The sequence below is a fragment of the Galeopterus variegatus genome, unplaced genomic scaffold (genome assembly GCF_000696425.1).
Source record: "Galeopterus variegatus unplaced genomic scaffold, G_variegatus-3.0.2 Scaffold4254, whole genome shotgun sequence".
Taxonomy (NCBI): domain Eukaryota; kingdom Metazoa; phylum Chordata; class Mammalia; order Dermoptera; family Cynocephalidae; genus Galeopterus; species Galeopterus variegatus.
The window spans coordinates 6820-11939 of record NW_007730365.1 but is presented as its reverse complement, the minus strand read 5'-3'; the positions used below and the strand labels follow the sequence as shown (position 1 = coordinate 11939).

Genomic DNA, 5120 nt, shown 5'->3' with positions numbered 1-5120 from the left:
CCACCTGTGTTGAGAACAATCAACATCCTCTCAACTAACTACTTGAAGTTGCACAGTACTCTGTTGTTGACTGTCGTCTCCCTACAGTGCTGCAGAACACTGGATCTTATCTTCCTATCTCTCTACAGTTTTATATCCATTGACCACCCTCTCCCCTCTCTCCTTCCCTCTCCCTTACTAATCTCTAGAAAACACTATTCTACTCTCTACTTCTATGAGATCAACTTTTTCAGCTTCCATATATGAGTGAGGACATGTGGTATTCCTCTTGCTGCACCTGGCTTATTTCACTTAACATAATTTTCTTCAAGCTCATCCGTGCTGCTGCAAATGGCAGAATTTCCTTTTTTTATGGCTGAGTAGTTTTCCATTGTGTATATATACGTTTTCTTTATCCCCAATTTCTTTTTATGTCTAGAAAAGCAGTGTTGCAAAGAAAAAATGGATACACTTAGATATAACTTGTTTCAAAGCAAAGATAGAACTTGTTTCAAACAGCAAGCAGTTATGTGGCCAGTTTCTGGATAACATTTTCTTTCTCACTCTTCCCTCTTTCCACTGACATTTTTCTATCCAGCAAGCTGAACAGCTCTTTCCTACCCATCTGTCGTGTGGGGAGAAATGGCCAATGTTTGTGTATGTGGTTGAGACTCTCTGGGTTAGGGTTAGGGAATATATAACCATGCTTTTTATTTTCAAAGTACTTTCACACTGTCTCATTTGATTCTTGTAGGAGTTGTGTGAAACACAGGCAGTGTAGGGTACATTTTACTTATCTGTAATATAACTACTATATATATCTATATCATAATGTGATATTATCTAGATAATATTACATAATCTATATCATCATATAGGTATGCTATAGATAAAGAAACAGATTCAGAGATATTGGGACTTTCCCATAACGTTTACTATTAGTAAAAAGTGCAGCCTGATCTAGAACTGGTAGTTTCTGAATTCTAGTTAAGTGCTGTGTCTTCTTTGGTGTGCTGAGTGAGTAGAGCACAGAGCAGTATGTCTGTGTATTCTGATGAAGTCCTGTGTCTGAGAATAGGTGTGACTCTGTGTGCACGCGTGAGTGCATGCACGTGTTTGTACGTATACGTGTGCATTCCCCCTGCTTCAAGCAGAGTGGAATAGGATAAAGCCTGTGAACCAGCTTCCAGTTTGCAATGGCCCAAGAGAGGAGGGGCCCTGGGAAGCAGCAGTAAGTGCTGGCAGAGCTGGGGGTGCAGGCAGCTACAGATTCCTAGGCTCGGGAGAAAAGGCAGGAGCTGGAGTTGACTTTGGCAACAGACCATGACCCTGTGACAGTGACCTGCAAGAAGTCTGGAGTTTGTTTTCCTGCCCATCACTTTACCTTCACCCCCAATCTTGTTCTCCCTCTAATGTTCTATTACGTTTTCTTCTCAGTCCTTTCACTGACTTAACCTACCCTCCAGCCTCACTGCGCTGCAGTCCAGAACTGATTGGAACCAGGGCATCCTAGCTCCCACAGCCTGGGTATGGGTGAGGTGGGNTCCAGAACTGATTGGAACCAGGGCATCCTAGCTCCCACAGCCTGGGTATGGGTGAGGTGGGCAGCACACAGCATTGGTTCCAGAAGACCATGTATTTACAGACCCAAATGTCTTCTTGCAATCGAAGCAGACATAAGTTGGATACAGTCTGTATTTAATCCACTTTTTAAAAAATTTTATTTTATTTATTGAATCAAAATCGATTACACTTTTTTTTTTTTTTACTTCATTTCTATTTCTTGGAAATAGCCAGAGACAATATTTAGTAGTTGTTTCTTACCCTGAAGGATTGCCAAGGTATATAATATTTGCCTTTTTAGGATAATAATTTAACTATTTTTGGTGTAGATAAAAGGACATTAATGGTAAGCTCCATGTTTTGTTTTCCCTGCTTGATTGTAAGTAATTTTTTAAAATGGCAAGGGAAGTAATGTTAGGAGAAAAATGTACATTTGTTTGATAAACTAAAATTTGTTTAGTAACAGAAAGAATGAATCAGGTTCCATTGATATAGTAGCCAAAGGTGGTTTCTTGCAACTTATGTGTCAGTATTTAATCTATGTTGTCTTTACCAAATAGCTGTCATAAATCACAGCTTGCCTTTTACATTTGGCCCACAATGTAAGACGGACAAAAGAACACCTAACAAGCAAATGCAGAGAACATTTTGCAAAGCTCAATTACACTAGCATAATCAGAAATACCATATTTCTCATAAAAGTAATATAAATTGGGGTTTTCCATCAACAGTGAAGAGGTAGCAGTTAGGTTCTGAGATTGGCAATCTTCCAAATGCCCAAACTGTAGCTTAAAAATATTGAGAATGTAAAGAAAGAATTCATCTGTCAACGGTCAGCTTATCTTTTTCAATACACATACTTATGATTTAGAAAACTTTCAATATTTAAACCAATTCTTACTTATCCCAATGTCCACATTAAGGAGCCATCCCTCCTAACTGAGTAGATGAAGGAAACAGCATAAGATTATTAAGACAATATTAGTAAAACAAGAATCAATTGACATCCAGGCTCTTTGGGATTGCAATTTCCTAATTTCCCAGGAAAGAATTTATTTTTAATCATAGAAATATTGAGAAAGACATTTTCTAAAACAAGCAGCGTTTACTATGAGCAATCTTAATGGCTTAATGGTTGGCTCTGACCGTGCTCTGAGGCAGAATGCCATCCCTCACCTTCAGTGTGGCCCTCACACTCCGTGCACACAGAAGAGGGTGACTAGGAGACGGGCCGTGTCCTCACAGACAGGTCACCTACACAGCGCGGGCCCGGGCAGCCACCCCCTATTCTCCAGCACCCACTCACCCTGAGCTTACGACCAAAGACGTTAACTTTTCCTTGGGCTTGCTCCTTTCGGAATCTCCATTCCACCAAATTTTGACCGTTCTCACCAGGAAGAGTCATGTTTCTTTTGGCAACTGTTGGATTAGCTGTGCCAGCCAGGACGTGTGGCTCTGTTTGGTAGTGTGAATCCAGACCACTGGCATAGATAATTCTAAGGGAACCATCATAACCAATCTGGTAGCTGTTTCTTAACTGATCTAAAAAAGCAGCAGCAGAAAATATAAACCATTAGATAGGAATTAAACACACGGAGGGTTATGTGGTTAGACAGGATATAAGCATCTAAAAAATGTTGACTAGAAATAAAGAGCACTTAATGATGTCATTTAAGAAAGTAGCAAAACAATTTTGCTTTCTGGCATTTCATGCTGTTAGAGGTTTGGCTGAATATTAAAGGCAAACTTTGGGGGAATTTAAAGTTCTTCTCCACTTTAATAGATTTCTTTTTCACATTTGCCTAATGAAATGAGGGCTCAGCCTCCATTAGATGTGAAGTCAATGTAAAGAGCCAAGTATGTGCTCTTGTAGGAGGCTGTCTTTCTATCCCTAAGGTCGTAGAAGGCTCCCCTCCCCTCCACTGATCCCTAGATCCTTTGCAAAGATCCTTTGAAGGAATTAGTATCTATATCTTGTCTATCAAAAATAGGTGATATTTCCCCCTGAAATTGACTTTAAGAAAGGAGTCATATTTTGTACAAAAAGCCCTCTCATATTGTAGGCTACTGCCTCAATTTAAAATTTTGCAATAATATAGGACCGTTTGGAGAAGAAATGAATTCAAGCAATACTAGTTTTAGATGATTGTAGAGATTACCTGATGGAATATATATTAAAAAAATGACTTGAAGAAGTTTATCACATTTACTAGTTATTCTTAGAATTGTGACCTCACAATTGTAAATGTCATTGTAAACAACTTTTTCAAGATCAGTTTAAAAGGGAATGTGGCAGGAAGTTCCATTACGGTGATATTGGATAGATTGAATGAAACAACAGAAAGTCCAGATATTATTTAAATGGGTACTTGGAATTTGTGATAGAATTTCCATCATATGCGGACCCCAAAACCATATTATACATGGATTCAAAAAGTGTTATGTCTCTAACTACTGTACTTACATGGCAGTGAAGGTGACATTTCTGGAAAACTGCATTAAGTGACTCAAAAATGGTCTGATGATGCTTGTGAGGAGATGGAATTAAGTTGCTTTATTAAATGGGAATGGGAAAAGATTGTTTTATGTGTTATGTGATTTTAAAAGTTTCTATGACTAAATAATTATTATATGTAAACTCTAGATTATTTCATCAGTACCTCTGGAGGTTTATATGTTCACCTCCCCTTTTCTGGTTCATCTTGGAACACAGGGGTTGCCACATTCTACTTGGTGCTAGTGGTTTTTGAAAATTAACAGTTTAAAATTATGCTTTTGCGTTTACCTTGAACCATGGTGTAGAAAGAATCAATTGAGGATAAGTTTGAAGTGATGCTGACATCCTCTTCTCGGCTGGATGATTCAATGTCCACTGTGATAGCCTTGTCCATGTCCCCATGAAGGTTTGTGACCACTCCAGTTGGAAATGTAACATTTGTCAGACGACCTTCACTGTCATAGCTAAATAAAAGAGGCACTGACTCAGTGTTAAATAGGAAACCACAGGTTCTTCTAACTTATAGATATGATGTGTAGCAGTATTAGTTGCACACATTTGGAAGGATATTTGTCTTTGTGCATGAGCTGTGCAGAATGAGGACTTCAAACATGCTTTGAAGTAATCAAAAACCTGTTTAACATAGAAAAACCTCACCGGTGAGAGCAAGAGTAAACAGAAAAGCTCTCCATCTCAGCACATTATTCTTTGAAGTGTGACCAAAATCCTCTTGCACATCTAATTTGCCGTTTCAAAGGGAACATGTTTGCTGATATTAAATTCTCTAGTATTTCTCTATATTTTATACAAAGTAGATTTGATTCACTGCTTTCTCAGTTTTTAAAGTTTTACTGACGTATGTCCTATATGGCAGTGTAATACACATATATATAACTTCATAAAACAGTAGGTACACATACACGTATGTATTTGCATATATAAAAATATTGTTTTAGTATCTTGAGGCATCTTCAACAAATTAATAAAAGCCTTTCAAAGACTTCCTTATTTCTCAGTGATTGACATGCTTTAAAATGATAAATTAAAACTTAAATGTTAGTAGTGGTGGTGATAACCTATC

At 38.0% G+C, this 5120-nt stretch overlaps 1 protein-coding gene across 1 annotated transcript in view; it reads right to left on the bottom strand.

Annotated features, from left to right (window-relative positions):
• Positions 1-4505, bottom strand: part of LOC103602687 (teneurin-3) — a 23158-nt gene extending 18653 nt beyond the window's left edge. The window contains exons 1-2 of the mRNA XM_008587120.1: positions 4328-4505; positions 2849-3084 (exon numbers count right to left, since the gene is read on the bottom strand). Coding sequence (XP_008585342.1) covers positions 2849-3084; positions 4328-4433 — 342 coding nt within the window. The 5' untranslated portion in view covers positions 4434-4505. The remainder of the gene's footprint in view (positions 1-2848; positions 3085-4327) is intronic.
• Between the last annotated feature and the right edge of the window lie 615 nt (positions 4506-5120).